At 58.7% G+C, this 24,176-nt stretch overlaps 1 protein-coding gene across 4 annotated transcripts; it reads right to left on the bottom strand.

Moving 5' to 3' along the window:
* Nucleotides 1-2,055: 2,055 nt before the first annotated feature.
* On the bottom strand, nt 2,056-23,133 carry PPP1R12C (protein phosphatase 1 regulatory subunit 12C). 4 transcript variants are annotated; one of them, XM_082606541.1, is made up of 22 exons: nt 22,717-23,133; nt 18,536-18,666; nt 18,341-18,459; nt 12,051-12,210; nt 8,174-8,318; nt 8,009-8,083; nt 6,615-6,688; nt 6,407-6,534; nt 6,215-6,288; nt 5,797-5,955; nt 5,653-5,720; nt 4,902-5,039; nt 4,636-4,726; nt 4,426-4,509; nt 4,289-4,349; nt 4,049-4,134; nt 3,904-3,950; nt 3,732-3,825; nt 3,410-3,514; nt 3,023-3,077; nt 2,785-2,835; nt 2,056-2,692 (listed from the first exon to the last, which is right to left on the bottom strand). In XM_082606541.1, the coding sequence occupies exons 1-22, from the start codon at nt 23,035-23,037 to the stop codon at nt 2,670-2,672; spliced, it is 2,289 nt and encodes a 762-aa protein (XP_082462667.1). In that variant the 5' UTR covers nt 23,038-23,133; the 3' UTR covers nt 2,056-2,669. The 4 variants fall into 4 exon arrangements, with proteins under 4 accessions (XP_082462667.1, XP_082462665.1, XP_082462666.1 ...); XM_082606539.1 differs by having other exon boundaries at nt 3,027-3,077; nt 4,049-4,131; nt 22,717-23,132; XM_082606540.1 differs by having other exon boundaries at nt 3,027-3,077; nt 3,732-3,795; nt 22,717-23,132.
* Between the last annotated feature and the right edge of the window lie 1,043 nt (nt 23,134-24,176).

Genomic DNA, 24,176 nt, shown 5'->3' on the forward strand with positions numbered 1-24,176 from the left:
GTGGCTGCCTCCTGAATGTGTCACAGGCTTCCTGGCCACTCTTCATGCTGTGAGACGACAGCCTAACAGGAAGCTTCCTACCTCCTCAGCAACAGCTCCTTTTCCCTCTGGCCAGCCAGCAACTTTTTCCCGTCATCTGGGTGGCTGGCGAGGCTGGTTTGGGACTGGTTTTCTCTGGATCCCAACCTGGTTCAGCGTGGACGCTTCTGCTTCCCCAGAATGCCCCCCTGACAAGCTCCCCTCCCCACCCCAACCAATTCCTGTTGGCCTCTCCCCCGGAGCTCAGCTTCTAGCCGAGCCACCAGATGGCACCCTCCAAAATCAGATCAGAAGGGACCAGAGGCACAGCCCTAGGCAGGCAGGAGCTGATCCTCAGCCCCTATTTGCCGCCCTGACGCCTCGGCTTCCTTCTGGAACCAGACACATCATCTCTCCAAGATTCCTTCCCACCTCAACCCCACCCTCTCCCCTGCTCACACACCTCCCCTGGCTCCCCATGTCCCACCAGATAAAATCCAAGGTCTGGCTCAGCAGCTGAGGGCCTGTAGCCTTTCAAGCTTACAAGCTTCCCGAGCACAGTGCTCAGCTTCCCTCTTCCTGTCTCCACGCCTCAGTTCATGCTGTTCGTTTCACCCGGAATACTCTCAGCCCTAGCAGGTGTCTAATCGTCTTTCAGCCTCTTGCCTGGTGCCCCAGCCCCTGTTCCTAACCAAAGAACCACGGAAGCAAGCAGTTCCCCAAAACAAAAGTTTTCCCCTGGGACTTCCCTGGAGGTCCAGTGGTCAGGACTGCACTTCCACTGCAGGGGACACAGATTCAATCCCTGGTCGGGGAGCTTAGATCCCACAAGCCACGCAGCACAGCCAAAAAAAAAAAGTCCTTACCAGGGCCACACTCCTACAAGGCCAGCCCTTACTTCTCCAACCTCATCCCTTGCTACTTTCCTACATTTCAGGCACATTTTTATCCCTTTGCCCCCGCTGTTCTCCTCATCCAGAACCCACATGGCTCGTTCCCAGATGCCTTCAAGTGTCTGCCAGTGCCAGCTTTCCAGTAAGGCCGATTCTGACCACCCTGTACAAAATGTCACAGCCTGACATTCGGTGTTGCAATCAGGCCCCAGTTTTGGACCAATCCCGGGCTCTCGTGGTCTGCCATGCCCCCTCTGGGCCAATCGGTGTTCCGCCAGGCACGCACTCCTGCACACGCGCACACCAGCCTCCCTAGCCCCTGCTGCCCCCTCCCTCTGCTTTCTCTCCGCAGCATTACCACCGGCAACACATTTCTTTTGTCACTGGGTGCCCCACGCCTCTCCTCCCAACACGTATCGGATCTTTACCTGTCTCACGCGCTACCGTACCACCAACACGTAGGACGGGGCCAGGCAAGGAGAACAGGACCATGAATGGGCGAGTGAATGAATGAATGCCCCAACTTGGAGGAGAGCTCCTACTTGGCTCCAGCCAACTGCTGCCGTGCAGGACTGAACAGCTCGCACTGTCAGAGCCCTGTTTAGTCAGAAAAGTCAAAACCCCGGACTTTATATGTGAACTACCCTAAGTTTTAAATGTTGGCAACTGACTCAAATTTGTTTCAAAAGCAGTGATGGGGGGCTTCCCTGGTGCCGCAGTGGTTGAGGGTCTGCCGGCCGATGCAGGGGACACGGGTTCGTGCCCCGGTCCGGGAAGATCCCACATGCCGCGGAGCGGCTGGGCCCGTGAGCCGTGGCCGCTGAGCCTGCGCGTCCGGAGCCTGTGCTCCGCAATGGGAGAGGCCACAGCAGTGAGAGGCCCGCGTACCGGAAAAAAAAAAAAACAACCCAGTGATGACAAGACCCAAGCCCCCGACCCGATATCCGCAGCCCCTACCGTCGCCCGGCCGACCCTTCCTGCTCTGTACCAAGCCAGCTTGTGACCACGTGGGCCCTGGATTGCGACCTCTGCTCCAACTGGCCGCTCTTCCTGAAGCCCCGTCCCACTCCGTGACGGGCAGGCACAGCCCCAGCACGGAAGGGGGAAGCAGTGCCCACCTCCAGCCAAGGACGCAGCCACTGAGTGGCAACTTCCCGACTTTTATTTGTGGTGCCTGTGCTTTATCTCGAAAATACCTTCTCCCCCTGCCCCAGACAGTGGGCCGCAAGGGGGCAGCAAAAATAGAAGACATCCCTCCCTATTGCACACGGACCCTATATACAGGCCCACCTGGCCGAGGCCGGAGGGACTATTGGCACATTCTCGGATCCCTGTTCACGAGTGGGAGGGGTGATGAGGGTGGCATCACACGTGAGGGGGGACCTCTGGGCGGCCACTCTGGTCCTGGCGCTTCTTGGTCCTCGGTTCCTTCCTGGTCCCGCCTCCAGCCCCAGTCCCCCCTCAGCGACGTCCCCCTACCTGGCTCGGCCTCCGCCTCCATCCCGGCCTCGGACGGCCCCCCTTGGCTCCTGGGGACTCTGTTCTCCCCTCCCAGTCTGGAGGTCCCAAGGGGAGGTTATGGCTTCTCAGAGACTCCCCGGGAGCCCTGTCACTCGTGTTCACGCAAAGGAAGGGGTGCATGTGGCAGAAGCAGCTGCATAAATATGGGTGCAGGGGAAGGGCCTCCTCCAGAGTCACTTGGAGAGTTTGCTGATGACGCGAATCAGGGCTGCGTTCTCATCCTTGAGTCGCTGGTTGTCAGCCCGGAGGTCGGACAGGGCCTGCGAGGTGGGACGGGTCAGCCAGGTGGCCCTGGGCAGGCTGCACCCACTGCACACCCCCGCTCTGCCCTCAGCTCCCCATTGACATTCACCTTCAGCTCCTCCTCCAGCTCCGCTGCCTTCCGCTCCAGGGCCCTGCGCTCCTGGAATAAACAGGGGAAGGTGAGGACGAGGCACTGGGGGTCGGGGAGGGCCGCAGGTCAAGGATGGCTGAGAGAGGTGGGGCATGAGCAGAGGAGCGGGTTAGGAGGTCAGTGCGGCCCCTTCATCCAGAGCCGCCGGAGCCTGTAAGGCTGGGGACACAGCTGGCCCCACTGCAGCCGCCCTTACTCACGAATCTCTCCAGCTCCAGAAGGGCGGGCCTCTCTGCGAATCGCTCCTGCCTCTGGTGAGGACACAAAAAGAGCAGGGCTCAGAGAAGCGTCCAAACCGCGATGGCCAGAAGGGGGAAACCAGCAGTGAGAGGGGGAAAGGCAGACCCCTGGCTGGCCCAGACCTCCCCACCCACGGCTCAGGACCGCCAGCCCCGCCCCTCCTGGGCCAGGCTCCGCCCCCGAGACCTTAGCTCTGCCCCTCATTCGCCCCTCACTGCCCACGCTCCTCCTCCCAAGGGTCCTAGTACCCCCGCCACGCAGGCCCCTCCCCTCGACGCTCTGGCCCTACCGCCCAGGGCTCCGGAGCCAATTCCCACCACCTCCAGGGCCGCGGCGTCCTCACCTGCGTGGCACGCTCCAGCTCCACCTTGAGCTGCGCCAGCTGCAGTGTGGTCTCGGTCAGGGCCTCGCGAAGTCGTTCGTTCTCACTGCGCAGCTCTGCATACAGCTGGGGGCCCCGGGAGGAGGGACACGGGGGTCAGGCTTGCCGGCTGAGATGCCGCATGTTTGCGGGGAAGGGGGGTGACTGTGGCTCAGGTGGGGCCGCAAAAGAGCAGGATGCCCGGACCGGTCAGGCAGAGCCACTAAGTAGGGGGCAGGAGGGCAGGTATATAAAAGCCAGCACGTGGGGGTTAATGGGACGATCGAGGGGTGGGATCGCGAACCTTCCTGAAGCCTCCATCAGGCTCTTCTGATTCTGGCTCTGGTTCTGGGTTGAGGTCCCGCTGCCTGCGGGAAGAGGGGCCGCCCTCGGGAGTGCTGGGGTGAGGGCAAGGAGGGCGTCATGGGGCGCGCCCACGGCCCCACAGACAGCCCGAACCCTTCCCCACCCTGTACCTGGATCCTGGGCTGCGGTCTGCAGGCGCCGGCTCCGCCTCCTCCCCCTGTGGGCGGAGGTGGGCGTCAGCTTGGCTCCACCCCCAGCCCACCTCCAGGGCCGGCCCACAGCCCCAGCTCGCCCCGCCTGGGCCCCACCCCGCACCTCCGCAGGTCCCCGCCACTCCTTGCTGGTTCGGCGGTGCTCCTCGGCGGCCTGTGGTCCTTGCCCTTGGCCGTCGGGCGCCTCTGCTGGGGGAGGGGCAGGAGTCAGCCCAGTGATCTGTGGAGGGGTCCCCTCTGCAGGGTCAGGGTCTCTGGGCCCAACCCCCAGGAAAACAGTAAGACTGTAGCAAGAGGGTGCCGGTGGGCCCAGGACGACCACCTCCCAGAGACCAGACCTCACCTCTCTGGGCAGGGCCATCAGAGTTCCCGACCCCAGGGACTCGGGGTCGCCGGGAAGCGTCCTGCGGGAGAGGGGCACGGGGGTCAGAGAACGAGGGCATCTTGTACCACCCCCTGCCCGGGCACCTGAACCCTCACCAGGCTTTGCAGGCACGACTTCTCTGGCTCTGGGGCCTTTCCTGCAGCCTTCTCTGCTTCTTTAAGGTCTGTCAGAGTCACACCCTGGCACGGAGAAGGGGCAGTCAGGGGGTCCAGGACTCAGGGCCCAGCCCCTCCCCCCTCAGACCCAGGGGTCCAGGCCCCCAGCCCCTCCCCCCTCAGACCCAGGGATCCAGGTCCCGCCCACACCTGTGTGGACCTCCGAGACTGGCGCATGAGCCGAGAGCGAGCTTTCCGCTGAGACTCAGACTCCTCATCCCGCACAGGCATCTGGTAGGACCTGAGTGAAGGGCCCCGACCTCAGAGAGGGTTCCTTTGGACCCTGTCCCATCCCATGGTTGACACTCTCAGGGGGAGTCAAGTTCGGCCAGAGGACCTCAACGCCAACCCTGGGACGCCTGGGTAGCGCAGCTGTCTCCCCAGCTGCTTCCTGCCCCCAGGCCTCTTCACCTCACCTCCGGCGGTCCCGGGAGTCCGCTGGGGGCGCTGCAGAGGCTACGGGGACATTTGGCTTCACCGGGGATTCAGGCTCCGGAATCCTGGAGGCAGGAGTGGAGTTATCCAAGGGAGGAGGAGGCCTGGAGATCTCAGACCTGTGTGAATGCATTCAATCAGCAAATGTTACTCAAGCCTGCGTTACGTGGCAGGCACCAGACATCCAGCAAGGAGCAAAAGAAAAAGAAACAAATGATCTCCGCCCCGATGAGTCAAATGTGAGCAGAAGAGATGCAAGCAAAAGAAAGGATAACCACAGAAAGATCAGGACACCACATGACACGTCAGGAGGATAAAGTACTCTGGAGAAAAAAAGAGCAAGGACGGGAGACCGGAGGTGTGCGTGTCCGGATGCTGGGGCGGTGCGTGGGGTGGGGCTGGTGGGCCTCCCCGAGAAGCTGACATTCAAACAAACCTGAGAGAGGGAGGAAGGAAGCCCTGTGCGGGTGAGTGGGGAGCCACAGTGACGGGCCCGGGCAGGAGCGAGCCCGTGTCAGAAAGGAGGGCGGAGGGGTGGAGAGCGGGGTGGGGGCCACCGGAGGCCGGATCACGGTGGCCTTGGAGTTTTACTGTGAGCTTTTACTTGATGCACCAAAAGGGAAACTGAGGCCAAGAGTGGGAGGCAGGGACCAGACCCCCGAGAGCAAAGGCTGACAAGACAGGGGCCCAGACCTGCCCCACCCCCGGCGGGACCCGGGCCGTCAGACTCACGGGGCAGAAGACTCCGGCACCTTCCGGGAGGGGGAGGGGGTAATTCTGGCAAGACGGGGCTCCCTGGCCTGCGGGGAGAGGAGAGGAGGGGGCTATTCTCCTCGACTAGGCAGGGTCTGGTCCCCTGCCCCTCACCCTGCTCACCTGAGTGGAGGTCCCTTCCAGCCGCGAGGAGGAGGCGGAGCGCTGCAGCCCAGCCCCCGAGGCACCCTCGGCAAACCGCCTCTCCGCAGGACCTAGGGCCCCAGAGCTCCCCGTCTTCTGGAGGCCAAAGCGCGTGGAGAAAGGGGCCTTGTTGGGAGTCTGGAGAAGGGAAGGGTATCAGTTACAGGGAGAGGGTCCTACTTCTCAAGAACTTCAAGTGTTACCCCCAAAAGGCCCACCACAAACTACAACTGGGGGGTGGGGAGGACAGGCACAGTCAGGAAAAGGCAGTTGTCCCAGAGGATTCTGGGAACTGTAGTCTTCACCCCACCTGCCCTGACAAGAGGTTCACAGGCTTTATGGCTACGCCCCCCACAACCTCCCAGGCCAGCACGGCCTCCCGGGAACCCAGACTCACCATGGGGCTCCTAGGGCTAGAGGGTGGCGGGGAGGAGACCCCATTGAGGGTTCTGGATTCTGCAGGGGGTGGCTCTACAGTGTAGGACGCAGGAGAGGTCACAAGAATCAGCCAGCTGCCTCTGAGCACCAGCCCTTCCTCCCTCAGACCCCTCCTTTCCAGACTGAGGACCCCAGCCCCCCAGCCCCTCACCTGAGGGGCCTTCTTCTCCCTCATCCTCGTCCCGGATTGGGGGCCCCCCTGCCCCACCAGGCCGGCGCTCCTTGGACAAGTCCTGGAGGGAGATCTTCTCACGGCTGCTCAGACGACATACAGAGCTCCTGGTGGAAAGGGGAGGGCGTTGGGGTCCAAGCCCTGGGGAGCCTCCAGCCCACCTACCCTCCAGGCGCCTCTCCCCTACCTTCGGTGTTTGCTGCTGGACGGCCCCTGGGACTCCTGGCCCCTGCTCTGGGAGGCTTCCTTTTGGTTCCGAAGCTGAAAGGGGGAGGGGGGCCACTGGGGAGGGGCAGAACACGCAGACCCTCCTGGGTCCCACATACAACCGTGCCGGGGTGGACGTGGTACAGGGGGGAATGGGATGATTTGTGCACTCGCTGAGTTTTCCTAGACATGGCGCCCTGGGTCTCAAGTGAGTCGTCCAGTACTCAGGGGCCCCCAGGCTTCCTGGCCTCTACCTCCCAGGGGCGACCTGCCCAAACTTCCCCCCAACCCCTCAGCACACCCGGACACGGGCTGCCAGGCCCGGCCTCCTCCCTTAAGGCTCGCTGTCAGGCCCAGCCCCCAAATGGCATCTCAGGGCGCAGTTCCCAGACTGCTGTGTCTTCACACCTCGGAGCCTGCACAGCAGTTTCCCCGCCCCTCCTAGCAAACCCCTTGTGCTGCAGGTCTCCCTTCCCAGACACGCCCAGGCCTCGTCTGCGCCCCCACCTCTCAGAGACCCTGCTTCACCCACTAAACACCCTCCCAGAGCCCCCAGCCTCCTCCCCGTCGCACTGCTCCTCCCTGGCATTCAAGCCCCTTCAGGGTCTGCCCCTCTCCAAATTCCGGGTACCATACGACTCCCCACCCCTGAGCCTTTGCACGTACTGTTCCCTCAACAGTGTGCGAGCCCTGGTCCCCAGGAAGCTGCCCAAGTCCACCAAGCCAGAAACAGGACCATCTCCCTCAATGTTGCCACAGCCAAGCTTTAAACACGGGGATCTGGCCCTGTCTACCTACCACTCACCAGAAGCTCCAGGTAGAGGGCCTGGCCCCCAGAAGGCCTCAGGAGATGTTTCTTGCTACCTTAGAGTGCTTACTGTGTGCCAGGCAGCGTTCTGAATGCTTTTGTTTAGTAACATACATACCACTCATAGCATAATACATATTCCACGTAACAGAACACGTAACTCATAGAATGCGCAGTACTATCCCCATTTTACAGATGAGGTAACTGAGGCCCAAAGAGGTTAAGTGACTGGCCTGAGCTCACACAGCAAATCCATGGCAGAGCTGGGATTCAGACCCCGAGTCCACACCGTTCACCCCTTCATTCTGCGTTTTTCCAGCAACAAGGCCTGGCCCAGTGCTGGTGTTGGGGGGGGGGTCCCAGGGGTGACAAGGCCCAGCCCAAGCCTGGATAGATGACTCTCATCTGCATCCCAAGGTCCCCCGGGGGCCCCAGGCCCCGCCTCCCCCTAGTGCCCAGCTGTGCCCCTCCTCCTGGCTCCCCACTGGGCCCCGGTCACCGGCCGGGGAAGAGCAGGTCCCCAGGGATGTGGAGGCCCTCCCTCCTGGCTGCAGACAGACACTCACGTCCTCCTGCTTCCGGGCCAGCTCCTCCAGCAGGCTCAGCACCTCCTCATCCGCTAGATCACAGGGACGCTGCCCCTGGGTGGGGAGCGGAAAAGGCAGGTGAGGAGGAGGCGGAGGGGCCCTCCCACCCCCCACCGGGCCCGGGGCCCCAGACCCAGCCCTCACCGCGTGCGTTAGCGAGTCCATGCCCCCGCCGTGCTCTGCCAGCAGGCGGCAGGCGTCCTCCACGCCCCAGTGGGCTGCGGCGTGCAGGGGCGTCCAGCCATCCCCGTCCCGCAGCTCCGGGTCGTAGCCGGCCTGAAGGAGCAGCCTGGGGGCCGGGGAGGCTCAGGTCAAGGACCAGGACAGGGGCTCGGGGCCAAGAGCTAAGGTCGGCCGGCTGTGCTGTGGCGGCAGTACCAGCTGTGACAGCACCGAAGACAGCCCTGGGCCGGGGGTAAAGCGCCAGCGCCCCAAGGCGCCCCCGCCCCGAAGTGACGCCCTCGGCCACCGCTTTGACTCCTCCCCTGGCCTAGCAGGTGGCCTCTGGAGCCCTGCTTCTTGCACCTCCGGTGCTCAACTCTAGAGCGTCACCCCTGGTTGTGAGACAGCTCCAGGGGAGGTGAGGGCAGGGGTTCCCCAGCACCCAAGCCTAGAGAAAGGATGAGACCCCAGAAGGGGCGGCCTGGGGGCAGCACTGTTCCAGGACCCCTGTGGCTCAGAGCAGCGGTTCTCAACCAGGACCACACTGCCGCCTGGGGACGTCTGGCCGTGTCTGGAGATGTTTCTGGATGCCACAACGTAGGGGTGGGTGCCAGAAGCATCAGTGGGTCGGCGCCAGGGATGCTGCTTAACACCCCACAGCACACAGGTGGGCCCACAGCCAGGAACGATCTGGTCCAAATGCCACCAGTGCCGAGACAGAACCCCTGGCTTAGGCGATTCTTTCCCGGGAGATAATCACCACCTTAGACCACACGACCTGGTCCAGGGCAAATCTGCAAACTCAGCTTAGGGTAGACACGCCTGCTTTTAGAGAACTGCATTTAGGTTCTGTGTCAGTGAGAAAGAGCTAAAGCAAGGTGGGAAAGGCGGAGAGATGAGGTACCTTGTAAAGAACCATTTTAAACAAAAGCTCCTCTGTGGGGCCCCCCAGCTCACTCTGCTCCAGCCGTGTGGGCATCCCACTCCTCCCCCAAGCATACGCCCACCTTGGGCTCCGCTGTTCTCTCTGCCCAGTGAATGTTCTCGAGGCATCAGTGCCTTTCACACGGCCAGGGCATGACCACCCTCTCGGCAGTCACAACCTCCTCACCGAATCTCGAAGGAGACCTCCCCACCACACTCACTCTCCCCCAATGCCCTGTTTACATCCCTCTGGACCAGTGGTTCTCAACTGGGGACGACGCTGACCCCCAAGGGACATTGGGCAACGCCCAGAGAGGTGCCTGGTTGTCATGACTGCGGTGGAGTGTGGCTCCTGGCATCTAGCGGGTGGAGGTCAGTGTCCCACCCCCATGAACAGGACAGGCCCCCAGGGTTATCCAGCCCCACGTCACCAGGGTGGAGGCTGAGGACCCCTCTCTGAGCGCTCAGGGCCATGTGATGTGACCGGCTTCCTCAGTCACTTGTCTGTCTGTCTCCTCGACAAGGCTGCGAACTGCGCATGGGCCCAGATCTGTCTCATTTGCTGCTATATCCCCAGTACCTAAAAGATGGCCTGGCATACAGCAGGTGCTCAGTAAGTGTTGAGTGAATAGCATCAAAGAAATGTACACCTTTACTCTGCCACTCATCTTTAACGAGGAGAACGTCAGCTAAATTCTTCCAAACATGCAGTCCATAGATGTGGCTGTAAACCCATACTAAGGGGCGGAAGTGAAATTACAGTCAGTGAGTACCTCTAAGGCCCAAGCGTTTCAGTTCTGTGGCAGAGAATGAGGCTGTCCATGAATATCCACTCTCCTTCCACCTTTAATAATGGCACCCAGGGACTTCCCCAGTGGTCCAGTGGTTAAGACACTGTGCTCCCAATGCAGGGGGCCCGGGTTCAATCCCTGGTCAGGGAACTAGATCCCGTGTGCTGCAACTAAGACCCGGAGCAGCCAAATAAATAAATAAATAAATAAATAGGTGGGGAGCCACTGCAGAGCCCTGAATGAAGATGAGGCCCCCTGCCCTGGGAAGACCCTTCTAAAAAAAAAAAAATGGCACCCAGCTTTCAGTGGGTCGCCTGCTGAAGTAGAATCTCCCAGTCTCCCTCACAGCTAGGAGTGGCCAGCTGAGAAGGGTCTGGCAAATGGGATGTCAGTATTCAGTATGTACGCTGCTTCTGGACTATTCTTTTAAAAGAAATGGACATTTGCTCCTTTTGCCCCCTGCTTTTTCCTGCTGGCTGGGACACAGATTCAGTGACAGGAGATGAAGCAGCCACCTGAGACTCAGGGATGGAAGCCATGGGTAGAAGAGGGCACAGCTTCCAGGGCTGGGCACGTCACCAGGCCTGACCAGTCACAGGGTCCCACCCTCCTTGCCACAGGGATCAGCCCTGGGATAAGCAGGTGTGCAAGGCAGCCCAGTGAGTATCAGACCCAGGGCTTTCGCTGGAACTACAGAGGACGAGGCACCCTACCTGTGAATTAGGGGAAGCAGCCAGGACATAAGCCTGGAGCTGTTAGGCGTCATCTTAAGTTCCTCACTGAAAAACTTCCTTTTTTTTTCCCCCCAGCCGCACCGTGCAGCTTTCGGAATCTCAGTTTCCCGACCAGGTACTGAACCTGGCTCACGGCAATGAAAGCCCAGCATCTTAACCACTAGACCACCAGGGAATTCCCCTGGAAGACCTTTCTAAAAATTCATTAACACAGAGGTGAGCAGGGGTGGAGAGATTCATCTGGACTCCATGTATATACTAAATATAAAGTATAACATCACATGAGAGAGAGGGAAAAAATAAAGAGAGAACAGGGGAGTTTGATGATAAGAAGTAGAACCAACTACTGACAGGAAGGGGTGAGGCACTCAGAAATGGACAAGACCAAGGTGAGGATGAGAAGCAGAGAGTACACACTGCAACAATTTAAAATACAGATGCACCAAGCAACCTGGCCTTGAAATATGCAGCACAAAAATTGACACAACTACAAGGAGAAACAGCAAAAATCCACAATCATCGTGAGACATTTTACTGTACTTCTCCCAGCAACTGACAGAATAAGCAGATGAGGGGAAAAAATCACGACGGATACAGATGATCTAAAGAGCATGAGTACAAAGTGGACCTAATAACCTATAGGGGACGCTGGATTTAACAACACAATTTGTTTCCAGCTTACGGACTGGGTTATGAAGCATTCCAGCTTACACAGACTGGGGTATGAAGCAAACCTCAATGAATTCCAGAAATCTGGAATCATAGAGAACCTGTTCTCTGACCACAACACAAGTAAGCCAGGAAGTGAGTACAGGCAGATCTCGGAGATATTGAGGATTTGGTTCCAGACCACCGAAATAAAGCAAATATTGAAATAAAGCGAGTCACATTAATTTTTTGGTTTGCCAGTGCATATAAAAGTTAAGTCTGTTATGTGTACAACAGCATTATGTCTTAAAAAATGTACATACATTAAAAAACACTTTATTGGTAAAAAACGTTCACCTTCATCTGACAACGTAGGGTTGCCACAAATCTTCAATTTGTAAAAAAAAAAACAAACCACTATTGGTGAAGCACAATAAAATGAGGCATGCATGTAATTCAACTACGACTAGAAAATCCCATGTATTTGGAAATTAATGACGTACTTCTAAATGATCCCTGGGTCAATGAGGACTACAAGTTGGAAAACGTTTTAAACTGAAGGACAGGGAGAAGCCTGCACATCAAGACTTATGGATGCAGCTAAGGCTGTATTTAGAGGGAAATGCATGGCCTTAGGTACATAAATTAGAAAAGGGAGGGAATGGACAAAATCCACAAGAAGGTGTAAGACAGTGAGAAGCAACAGGCTGGCCCAGCGCAAGGGGCGGGGGAAGAGGGAGGGTCTACACCGGCCCAGCTCACCTCATCACTTCGATGTAGCCCTTGGCGGCGGCCACGTGCAGGGCAGAAGCCCCCGTGCGGGGGTGCCGGGCCTCCGGCATGGCGCCCCCGTTCAGCCAGCACCTTGTGTCGTGAAGCAGCAACTCCTCCTCGGCCCGTTTGGCTGCTTCCACATCCACACCTGGGAGGACGAGAAGGGGGGATAGATGGGACTCCCACCCTGAGACCCAGGAAGCACAGAGTGGCACCTGGCCTGGTTCCTCTGCTCTGAGTGCTCCTCAGGGGCTCAGAGGGCCTGAACTAGCTCTGTTACTTCCCAACCATGCTCCGTGAAGCCCTGGGTTCCACTAAGGGTCTCTGAGTCACTGCTGGGGGCTGGGAGGATGGAGGGCGCAGGAATCTTACATCTCACACTTCTTATCACTACACATACAGCCCTTAGCCCAGCAGCTTTGTGTGTTTCGTCACCATTATCACTCACGAGTAGGATAAACCAGGCAAAAAGCGACTAAACAGTGCCCGTACCTTGGGGCAACGGCACCTTCCCACCAGCTGCTGTCCCCTGCTGGCACCTGCACAAATCTGTGCGAGGCAAGCATGCTTCCTCACTCGCCAATTTCACTGCAGACAGTTGGTCTCATGGACAACTGTACTGCATTTATGGATGCAAAAAGCAAGTTATGACTTTAAACATAAGTTGACTGTGGATCAAAACAGGCAGCCTTGTTGAGGCTGGAATATTACCTTTTGACTGTCACTGAGAATCTGTACTTTGCACGTTATGAACTATTGAGACGGGAGTCAAAAACAGTCTCTTCTAGGGAATGTGTACTCTTTCTCCTGGGAAGTGTATTAATGGCTGTTATTTTTTCGATTGTGAAATTTCTCACTCGCCCAAGTGCTGCACAGAGTTGAGCCGTCCTGCTCAACAGCCTTCAGCAACGTGCAGCTATGGAGCCCCTGAACTGTGGCTACTTCCCACTGAGACGCCTTGTAAATGTAAAATACAGTGGGTTTCTGGCTTCCCTGGTGGCTCAGTGGTTGAAAGTCCGCCTGCCGATGCAGGGGACACGGGTTCGTGCCTTGGTCCGCGAAGATCCCACATGCTGCGGAGCGGCTGGGCCTGTGAGCCATGGCTGCTGAGCCTGCACGTCCGGAGCCTGTGCTCCGCAACGGGAGAGGCCACAGCAGTGAGAGGCCCCCGTACCGCAAAAAAAAAAAAAAAAACTACACTGGATTTCGAAGCATAGAAAAAAAGAGTGTGCGGCAGCTCACGCGTAGTTTTTCATATTGATTACATATTGAAATGATGTCGTCTTGGACGTACTGGATTAAGTAAAATATATTACTATAATTAACTTCACCTGTTTTTGTTTTTCCACGCACCTACTTGGAAATTCTCAATTATGCTTGTAGCTGACTCTGGCTTTCCACTGGACAGCACTGGCGAAGACGCGGTGTATGGCCGCTTGGCTTACAGCAGTACAAGGCGACAGAGGCAATGACAGGGTGCCCCTCCCCGCGGCCCCAGAGGTAACCACCATCACGAATCTGCTTTCATGAACGTGAACCTGGTTACACCCTTACTGCAAGTTGTAAATGCTGCCCCGGGGCTACCCGGAGGATCCCAGAAACGCAATCCCCGCCGGGACCAAATCCGTCCGGGTCCAGCTGCGCACTGGCGCCACCCAGTGGCACCTGGGCACTCGGACTAAACTCCAACGGATTACCTTAGGGTCCCCGGGCTGGCGGGGACTCCCAGAGGCAGCTATTCCAGGAATGTCTGGCTGGCTAGGGCCCATCCCGCAGGCGCAGGCTGGGGTGGAGGCCAGGAGAGTGCCGGGGACTCAGGGACCCCCCTCCCTTTCTCCTCCCCGACCTCCTTAAAGGGAATCACCTACATTCAGTCCTATTATAGATGCAGGCGCCTTGCTGCGGGCGGGAAAGGGCAGAGTTTGCCAATCTTTTATTCAGCAACCACGGTCAGTATCCTGCGTATTCAAACGCATCCTCTGCAATTTTGCTGTTTGCCGAGATGTGCCCATGTTTATTAACAGAGCTCTTGATGGGGGTTGGCAAACTACAGCCTGCACGTGCAGGCCACCTGTTTGGTTAACATAAAATTTACCAATTTCACTATTTTATTTATTTATTTATTTATTTATTTATTTTTGGCTGTGTTGGGTCTTCGTTTCTGCGCGAGGGCTTTCTCTAGCTGCGGCAAGCGGGGGCCACTCCTCATCGCGGTACGCGGGCCTCTCACTATCGCGGCCTCTCTTGTTGTGGAGCACAGGCTACAGAGCTCAGGCTCAGTAGTTGTGGCTCACGGGCCTAGTTGCTCCGCGGCATATGGGATCTTCCCAGACCAGGGCTCGAACCCATGTCCTCTGCATCAGCAGGCGGACTCTCAAACTCTGAGCCACCAGGGAAGCCCAATTTCACTATTTTAAAGCGTACTACTCAGTGGCTTTTAGGACATTCACAACGTGCAACCATTGACCCTATCCGACCTCAACTTTCTCATCACCCCAAATGGAAACCTCATACCCCATTGAGCAGTCCCTCCCCAGCCCCTGGCAACCACCAATCCCCTTCCTGTCACTGCGGACTTGCCTCTTCTGGACAGCCACCTGTGTTTGTAAGTAAAGTTTTATTGGAACACAGCCACACCCACTTATTTACATATCCTCCCTGGCTGTTTTCCCCACCACAGCAGCAGGGTAGAGTGGTTGCAACCTGACAGCATGTCCCGCAAAGCCTAAAATATTTACTGGCTACGGACTTCCCCAGTGGTCCAGTGGTTAAGACTCTGAGCTTCCACTGCAGGGGGCATGGGTTCGATTCCTGGTCGGGGAAGTTCCGCATGCCATGCAGTGTGGCTAAAAAAAAAACAAAACTGACCGCCTAAAACGTTTGCCGACCACTGCTTGGATCACTCGTTTATAGATTATTGACTGGTCCGTTCGCCCTTTGGTGTCGGCCACATCCTCTCAACACCGAAGCCTCGAGTTTGGAGTGCTCCGTCAGGTGGCCTAGGACTGGAACTGCTGGAACACCGGGAACGTGGATCTCCAGCTGGAACCCGTGCTGTTCGGCTGGTTCCCACAGCAGCTGGAATCACCCACACCCCGGCCGGCCAGAGGTAAGAGCCTCTGCCTCGCCATCACTGGAACTGACTGTCAAAGCCGCCCGTCTCTGAGAGTAACTGCCCCACGTCCATGTCCTGCTGTGGGGATTCCACGTGATTGCTTCAAATGCTTCAGAAACACTTCACGTGTCCTCCGTGCCCAGTTCCAAGTTCCTGTGGGTCCGACCATGGCCCTTCCGAGCAAGCGGCCAGAGAGTCCTGTGCTTGGACTGTGTCCCTGCGGCCTGGGCTGTGGGAACAGCATCTGCAGTGGAGCTGTTTCTTGGACCTGCAGGCATCCAGTCTCCCGCCTCCGTGAAGACGTCTGCCTTGTCCTGAGCCCTGCTTTCCGCGGACGTGGCTGAGCCCACAGCCCGGCTCCGTGGGCGGCCGCGTCACCAGGCCCAACCATCCTCCTTGCCACTGTGACTGGCTCAGGGGCACGCTTGTGACCAAGGTGGCCCTAAGAGCGTCAGGCAGAGGACTGTGGATGGGACTACGGATGCGTCGAGTTCTAGCCCCGCTGGGGCATCAGCCTGCACTGCTGGCAGCCATGCTAAGAATCAACACCTCACGGAGAGGACCTGTCTAAGAATGAAGTCAGTACCGAGCTCAGCAGTGATGGAGCGATGCTCTTGACTCCGTGCCCCTCGATCAAACCACGCCTTAAGTCCATATAACTCCTAGACCGCGGTTACCTAAGCCCATAAACTGTCTTCTTTTTTAAATTGTGGTAGAATACAGAGACTCTGCCAACCACACTCGGCTGAGGCTTCCGTGTGAAGGCAAGCATCACGGAGCCGTGGGGCAGGAGCCCCCCGATTCCGAGGCGGTGGCTGCAGTGGTGCTGGCAGGCGCCTCCCACCCCCAGCAGTGCAGCAGAGGGTCTCCCCAGTAGGACCACAGGCCTTTGTGCCTGGTCGGCCCTACAAGCCAACATCCCCCAGCCTTCGCCCCGCAGAAGGGGAACATGGGCTGCTGTGAGAAGGTGATGTGAGCTCTGGGCACTTCCTGCAGCAACACACAGGATGTCCAAGAGATCACCCACCCCCTGGTGGCCTCCAAGCACTGCCCTGCAGACTACTTTTTTTTTTTAGTTTTTAAATTTTATTTTATTGATTTTTTATACAGCAGGTTCTTACTAGTTATCTATTTTCTACATATTAGTGTATTATGTGTCCATCCCCATCTCAGACTACTTTTTAATGACAAAGGGAGGAAGATGCCTCCACGGTAGTCACCTGGGCAACCCCCCTGAACGAGGTTCAAGGTTTACATCGCCAGTAACGGGGCAGAGAGACAGAGCCTGTCCCCGGGAGGGACTCGCTGAGAAGGTCCTGCCCAAACCGCAGAACTGAAGAAACAGCCGGGTCCAAGCTGAGGGACCTGTGTGTGGAACAAGGGAGGGTGAGAAGGGCGAAGGCTGATCCAGGTGGAGGGAGCTGGACGTGACATGAGACCCAGGTGCGGGGAGGGACCCAGGGAGGTCCGTCCCAGAGGCGAGGGAGGGAGCACGGGCAATCGTGCCCAGAAGTTAAAAACCCCCGAGTCCATACTTTACGATTCCACTTGTACAAAACGTCCAGAATAGGCAAATCTAGAGACACAAAGCCAATGAGAGGGATGCAGGGCTGGGGATGACAGCTCAGGGGTGTGGGATTTCTCTTGGGGTGATCAAAATCATCTAAAATCGATGTGGGGACTTCCCTGGTGGCGCAGTGGTTAAGAATCCGCCTGCCAATGCAGGGGACACGGGTTCGGGCCCTGGTCCGGGAAGATCCCACAGGCCGCGGAACAACTAAGCCCGTGAGCCACAACTACTGAGCCTGCATTCAAGAGCCTGCGTGCCACAACTACCGAGCCCGCGTGCTACAACTGCTGAAGCCTGCGCAGCCAAAACTAAATAAATAAAATAAAATTTTTAAAAATAATAAAAATTAAAAAAATAAAATAAAATCGATGTGGTGATGGATGCACTACATTTAGTGTGAATACACTAAAAACAAACAAACAAACAAACACCAGATCGTACACTTCCCAAGGGTGAACTGTACACACTGTGAATTGTATCTCCATGAAGCTGCTGAAAAGCCCTGGTAAATCTCAGTGGAGGTCGTGTGGACACTCATCGGACTGCTATCGAAACCCGCCTCTGAGTCTGAAGTTTTTTGAGATGAAAACGTGAACACGGGGAGGGAGAAAACCCCGGTTCTGCCTTTCCTTTGCTTCCCCTCCACCTGAGCCAAAGCAGGGCTCCTGGACCCCAGCCGCCCACCTCGGCTCCCCCACCAGCACCTCCATACCCTGTGCGGCTCTCACGGCCACCGACACACAGCTGCCCAAGGGCGGGCCCTTGCCCTTCCCACCCGGAGCCAAGCCGGCAGTCTGGGCGTCACCTCGGACGCCCCGGCATCTACTTTTCACCAGCCTGCCCGCACCTCCTGCGCAGCCCTCCAGGCCTGCCAGGCCCACGGGCCCTGCGCTCATACCTTCCCACCCACTGAGCCCTGACCACCCGCGAGGCACTGCTGCCGCCACCCTCGCTCTGCGGATGAGACAGTCACCTCCACAGATGGGCTGTGACCCAGGGCTCCGGCGGGAGGCTGGGTGAATTGGTGAAGCTGCTGGCCATCCCCCACCTGACCTGCCCCGTGTCCTCCGCCCCCAGCTCAGCCAGGCAACAGCCTTCCCCACGCACACTGCACACCATCTGGCCCCAGACGGCTATTTTTAGCGGGGCGGGGGGAAGGTGAGAACCTGCTAGAAGTAATACACACTCCTCCTAGAAAAATGAGCATGGCCAGACAGAGTTTTGAGGGGTCCTGGGCCCCATATTGAGGACACTGGGGCTCAGTGATCCTGAGCACGGGAGAGACCAGTTCCCCAGAAGCCTGTGCATTCCCCTACCGGCACCCCAACAAAATTCCTGAGATCACCTGCAATCACGTAACGAAGCCCTGGACAAGCCTCTACCTCAATTTCCTCAGTCACTCGAGGATAAAGCGACACTTCAGGCCAGCAGTGGTCTGAGCTCTTATTCTGTGCCAAGCACTTCCTCCAATTACTCTAGGTAACCCTGGGGGTAGGTACTCACACCCCGCTTCCCATGTAGGGACACTGAGGCCCAGAGAGTCAGTGTCCTCGGAAACGGAGGGCCCGCCCCACAGCAGCCCCCGAGGCCCACCTCGGCGGGCAATCTCCACCTTCAGCAGCCCCTCCATGGCGTCAGACTCGGCCAGGTCCAGGGGCAGGTCCCCGTCACTGTTCACAGCGGCGATGTTGGCCCCGTGGCTCAGCAGGTACCTGGGGGCAGGGCGAGGTCAGAGCGGAGGGGTCCGGGCCCATTCTCATCAGGCCCCGCCCACCCTCCCCGCCTCACCTGGCGATGTCCAGGTAACCACAGGAGGCGGCCACGTGCAGGGGTGTCCAGCCCTCGTTATCCGCCTGGTTCACCGTGGCACCCTGCTCCACCAGGAAGCGCACCACCTCCAGGTTCTCGTCGATGCAGGCCTGGGGGGCGGGACAAGGTGTCACCTTCACCTGGTCCAGACCCTGCATGCCCTGCAGGCAGGACCCCTGGCAGGGACTGCTAAGCAGATACAGGGCCAAGCGGCCCTGACAATCAAGGAGAAGACCCAGATGGCCCTGGAAAGCACCAACCCTGTCCGTGGAGGCCCCTCCAGCCACCCAGCTGTTTAAAACCCCCCGGCTTCCCAGTGGTTAGGTCAGCCAGGCATCTGGGGCTTACTGGAGACCATGAGAGGAGGACCTGGACAGAGCAGAGAGAGGGGCTTCACATCCAGGTGTAGGAATCCTGAACGGTGCCTGTTAGATGAGAGGCACCCCACAGTCACCACCGAAGGATGGGGCTTCCAGTGATGAACCAAAAGGAGGAGGCCCAGCCCCTCCTCCCTCAGACCCAGGGGTCCAGGCCCCCAGCCCCTCCCTCAGATCCAACAGATACTCTACAAGAACTGACCATGGCCCTGCCTTGTACCTGGAGGGGAGACTGCTGGACCCCTGGGGCCCAAGGCTGTGCAGGGCTGGTAAAGTCACCAGGTCCCTGGAAACCTGGAACAGAGTGAGGGTCCCGGGCAGGCCTCCTCCACTGGGAGACGTGACTGAGTTAGCGCATGCCCAGGACCTGGGGCCCGAGGAGAGGCAGCTCCCCTGCACCGAGGGTCTCCTAGGCACAGGACGCTGCACCAAGGGGCTTCCACGGGCATCTTCCCCAATCCTACGGTTGTAAGGGTCCTGTTTGATGGAGGAAGAATCAAAGCTCCAGGAAACAAGCGCTCTTGCCCAAGCTGGCACCCCAAGTGGGGGCCAGAGAAGGGATGTAGCCCCAGGCATGTGTGAACACTGGGTGGGCACTGGGACCTGAGCGAGGGCTGAGGGACAGGAGTGGACCTGGACTCCCCGGTCCTCAGGGTAGATTAACCTCCAGCTCCCTCACCTCTCCAAAACCGTCCATCTGGAGAAGGGGGAGGAAGCTACAAGGGCCAAGAGCATGAAGTCATGGAAACTCAGGCTGTGGAAGGGGGGCCACACGTGCCCTGGGAACGGGATGAACTCTGGGCTCCGTTTATTTCCATTTGGTTGTCATGGTGATGGGGGAGGGGGGCAAGGAGGGAGATGGGCCTTTCCCTTTCAAGGACCTGGCCGGGCACAGGCATCCATGTGAAAGATGCCTGAGGCCTGGGCACCAGGGATCCGAGAATCTAGGCCCCCAGCCCCTCCTCCCTCAGACTCAGGGGTCAAGACTCCCCCGCCCCTCCCTGTTCAGAACTAAGAATCCTGGCTCACAGTCTTTCCTATTCCAGACCCCAGACCCCTGGCCACTAATTACAAGGTAATTTCAGGGAGGGGGTGGAATATACCGGCCTCGTCTAGCAGTTGACAAACCAGCCTGAGGTTGGGGCTGAGGCTCCAGAACTCCTAGGGACACGACCAGAGCAGGGAGCAATGCCTGGGGACCTGCCCCACGCAGAACAGAAACCACAGCCGCAGGACTCACCCAGATAACGTGAGCAACTGTTCCGGTTTGCCTCTCTGGGGGTTTCCTGGGACCTGGGACTTGCAGTGCTAAAACCAGGCCGGTCTTGGGCAAACCAGCACGAATTGGTCACCAGACACCCAGCCCTGACTCAAACCCCGGCACCGCTGCTTGCTGGCTGTGTGACCTGAGGCGGGGACTTGCCCTCTCTGAACCTCAGATGCCCGAATCCTTCAGGCCTCCTGCAAAGTCCTGGCAAGGGAGTGTACCGAGGGCTCGCCTGCAGCGGGAGCGGGAGAGGGATCCCCAGGGATCCCGCCTGACAGGCCCGGCCGGGGTGCTCTTCTGCAGGGTCTGGGCCAAGGGAGAGGGCAGCGAATGGGGCCTGGCCTGCAACGCAGGGCCACGAACCCCTTCGGGAAGGTCGAGGGGAGCCAGGGGCAGGGACGATGAAACCTGAGGCCCCTCTCCTGGGCGAGCCACGCTGAGACCCTCCTCTAGATGGAGGAAAACGTCCCAGAGAGCACTAAGGCCTCTGCAGGGCACAGGCCCGGGAGTAGGGAAAGGGAAAGGGGGGAGGGGTAGTACTTGGACCAGGGGCTGCAACTCCCCAACTGGATGCCCACGGCCGCTTCCTGAAGGGTGTTTTTCCTCCTTTGCCAGAGCCCTGCCAGGGAGGGGCTGACTACTGGCCCCATTAACAGATAAGAAACCTGAGGCACAGAGAGAAAAGACACTAATTCGAGATCACAAAGTTGAGCAGCTGAGATCAGAACTCAGGACTATTCCGCTTTGCTGAGCCGCTCCTCTTCCTGGGAACCTGAGAAGTGGGCCTCTTCCTGCCTCCACCCCACTCCCCTGCCCCCTGCCAAGGTTTCCTTCCCAGGGTCCTCTCTGGGCCCCAAAGTAACCAAACCCTAGTGGTTCCGGCACAGAAGAGGGCTGGGGACTGGACCAATTCGAGGAGACTAGGAGGCAGACAGCCTCGGGGACAGAGCTCTTCTGTGGCTTGTGCCTGGTGCTCCCACTGGAGGGGGGTGGGGAGTGACAAAAGCACGCAGAACTAGAGAGAACTCTGGTTGTGGGACATTTGGGGGGCCCTAGTTCAGAGGAACCCTGGAGACAGCAATCAGAGTGTTTTGGAACGGCATGGGGGCCCCAGGGTGGACAGAGAGGAGAAACAGGGTGCTAGGCCCCTTGGGAAGGTGATATGACGGGAGGCTGGGAGAAATGGCACATGCTGCGGGAGAAAGAATCTGCCCAAATCCACAGGAGGGGATCCAGGCAGAGAAAGCAAGGTGACCAAAGGACAGAGAGGTGTCCCGAAGCCAGGAAGAGGTGGGTGCTCTGAGTGTGCCCAGAAAAAAAGGGTGATGATGCAGGTCTGGCCAAGGCAAGAGGAGAGGCAGGGAGGAGGTGCCTGGAGAAGAAGAAACATCCCTGAGAGAAGAACTACGTGGGAGACAAGAGGTGGCACAGCCCTAAGGAGAATGAAGAGGCCATGAGGGTGAGGGGCGGGGAGACAGCATGAGGTGACCCAGACCCGGGGAGCATCCCCTTCAAGAATACAGAGCCGGGCTTCCCTGGTGGCGCAGTGGTTGAGAGTCCGCCTGCCGATGCAGGGGACACGGGTTCGTGCCCCGGTCCGGGAAGATCCCACATGCCGTGGAGCGGCTGGGCCCTTGAGCCATGGCCGCTGAGCCTGCGCGTCCGGAGCCTGTGCTCCGCAATGGGAGAGGCCACAACAGTGAAAGGCCCAGGTACCGCAAAAAAAAAAAAAAAAAAAAAAAAAAGAATACAGAGCTGGAATTCCCTGGGGGTCCAGTGGTTAGGACTCCGCGCTTCCACTGCAGGGGGCATGGGTTCGATTCCTGGTCAGGGAACTGAGATCCCACGTGCTGCGTGCCACGGCCAAAAACAAAATACAGAGCCTTGGAGGCAGGGGCTCAGGAAGGAGCATCCTTAGACAGCAACACATGGCACAGACCAAGGACGGAAGAAGTGGCGTGGAAGGCCCTGGGCCTAGCCAAAGAGGTGGCCCAAACCAGAGACCAAGGGGGGAAGCAGCACAGGCCCAACAAAGAGGATGCTGCTGCTCCAGGAAAGTGATGCCTGCATGGAAGGGGTAAACTGTGGGCACCGGTTGAGCTGTGTCACAGACTCAGGAAAGAGGTCCAGCATTAGATGACAAAGTAGAGGTGGAACCGCTGGAAGTGGCACAGGCGAGACTAGTAAAGAGAGCTCAAGGTCGGGAAAGAGCAGCGCGAAGTGACGAGGCTAGGAGGGCCTGGACTGAGGCCGTCAGCAATGGCTCGGGTCCAGGGAGAGGGCGGCGCAAGGTGGCAAAGACCAGGGTCAGTTCAAGTGTCTCAGGATCGGAAGAAGGGAGCTCGAGGTGGGTGGGCAGAAAAGAGGGCCAGCACGGGATGGCAAGGACCGGAGCAGCAGCGACGGCGCAGACCAGGACTAGCAACGGTGACTCCGAACAGGAGGGAGGGTGCTCGAGGTGGGGCAGACCCGGGGCGATTCAGGTCCCCGGGACGGGCCCGGGCGGGGGCGCTGACCTGGTGCAGGGCGCTGATGCCGTCGGCGTTGGTGGAGTCCAGCACTGCGCGGGCGGGCGGCGGGGCAGCAGGGTCGAGCTCGGCGCCCGGGCCGGGGTCGGCCGCGCGCAGCATCAGGCGCGCCTCGTCCAGATCGCCGCCCGCGCAGGCCGCCAGGAACTCGGCGGCGCGCTCGAAGCGCACGGTGCGGGCGCGCCGCTCCCCGGGGCCCGGCTCGGCGCCCGCCCGCGCCCCCCACTGCCGCAGCTGCTCCCGCCGCCGCTCGCGGGCCGCTGCCGCCGCCGCCCCGGAGCCCGCCCCCGGGCCATCCTCGCCCGACATCGCGCCGCCCGCCCGCCCGTGAGCGAACGAGCGAGCGAGCGCCGAGCTCCGAGCCCTGAGCTGCCGCCGCCCGCCCACGGGCCGCCGGGATCTGCCGCCCGCCCAGCACCGTCCCGCGCCGCCCCGCGCCACCCAAGGATCCACTGGCCCCCGCCCGGCGCGTGACGTCACCACGCCATCCCGGGGCGCGCTGGGAAATGGAGTCCTCAGCCTGGAGAAGTGAATGGCAACCGCCTCACGGAAGGCCGCGGGGAGCGCTGGGAAATGGAGTCCATAAGCGGAAATTGCTCTTGGCAACACTCCGGCCTCGATCGGCCCCGAGGCACACTGGGAAGTTCGCAGCTCCGAGGTGTCGAAAGGAAACATGATTGAGAGAATTCTCCTGCGAGTGCTGGGAAATGGAGTCTAAAGGCCACAGGTGTGCCCCCCAGGGCATGCTGCGAAATGTAGTTCACAGCATCAAAAGGACGAAGAACTGGCCCCTGGGGACCTAGTAGGAAATGGACTTGACAGCCCGGGAGTCCTAAATGGTATAGAACTAATTTTTCCATACACCTTACCCGCTTTCCTCATACCATGTAATTTATTTATTTTGGGTTAGTCTCCTCGCTTCATCTAGAAATAAGCCCCAGGAGGACAGGAATTTTTGTCTTCCGTGTGCACTACTTGCTCCCAGTGCCAAGAACTGAGCCTAATAAAGCGCGATCGGAAGTAGTATTTTGGATTAATGAATGAATGATTGGATTCCCTAGGTCGTGGGAAACGTCAGGACACTACGGGAAATTGAGTCCGCAACCCTTAGACCAAGACAATCCCTGGGTGACCTCCCGGGGCATGCTGGGAAGTAAAGATCCCTGCTACTGATTGTCTCCTTGGGACGTGGAGCACGCTGGGAAATGTAGTCCAGGCTCTACATCCTCGCAAGCCATGCTGGGATTTGTAGTCCAGGGCGAGGAGATCGAACAGATGTGGAGGGTGAATTGCCTCATACATAGCACCATAAAGCATGAAATAATCCTTATGTTAAGCACTCTGCACTTAAATCCTCATTGGGAAAGAGGCAGGCACTTTTAGACCGGAACAAAGACCCATAAAAAGCGCAAACGTTTCAGCATAACGGCGCTGAAATCCAAACAGAA

The sequence above is a fragment of the Mesoplodon mirus genome (genome assembly GCF_964341445.2).
Source record: "Mesoplodon mirus genome assembly, chromosome: 19".
In the NCBI taxonomy this organism is placed as follows: domain Eukaryota; kingdom Metazoa; phylum Chordata; class Mammalia; order Artiodactyla; family Ziphiidae; genus Mesoplodon; species Mesoplodon mirus.